A 274-nucleotide genomic window follows, 5' to 3' on the forward strand; every position below is an offset into this window, starting at 1 on the left:
CCCCCCAAGAGCGATAACGGGCTCCTCTCCGCAGGTGTCGTTGCTGTCTTCGAGTCCCACGGGAGCAGGGGCATCCCCCACATGTACAGCCTGCACAGCTGGTGCGGGATGGCCGCCTTCGTGCTCTACCTCCTGCAGGTGAGGGCTGGGGAGCCCTTGGGCCCCCCAGGACCCCACAGTGCCCCCTCACCGCCCCCTGTGCCCCCACAGTGGCTCCTGGGCTGTGGTTTTTTCCTGCTCCCCCGTGCCTCCCTTGCGCCGCCCAGCCGGTGCA

General features: G+C 69.0%; 1 protein-coding gene across 1 annotated transcript in view; it reads left to right on the top strand.

Annotated features, from left to right (window-relative positions):
- Positions 1-3: 3 nt before the first annotated feature.
- LOC104537385 (cytochrome b561) overlaps positions 4-274 on the top strand; it is a gene marked incomplete at both ends in the record, with an annotated part of 1,155 nt that continues 884 nt past the window's right edge. The window contains 2 exons of the mRNA XM_010180243.1: positions 4-138; positions 211-269. Of these exons, the coding sequence (XP_010178545.1) occupies positions 4-138; positions 211-269 (194 nt within the window). The remainder of the gene's footprint in view (positions 139-210; positions 270-274) is intronic.

Source organism: Mesitornis unicolor, unplaced genomic scaffold, assembly GCF_000695765.1.
Source record: "Mesitornis unicolor isolate BGI_N332 unplaced genomic scaffold, ASM69576v1 scaffold44512, whole genome shotgun sequence".
NCBI lineage: Eukaryota > Metazoa > Chordata > Aves > Mesitornithiformes > Mesitornithidae > Mesitornis > Mesitornis unicolor.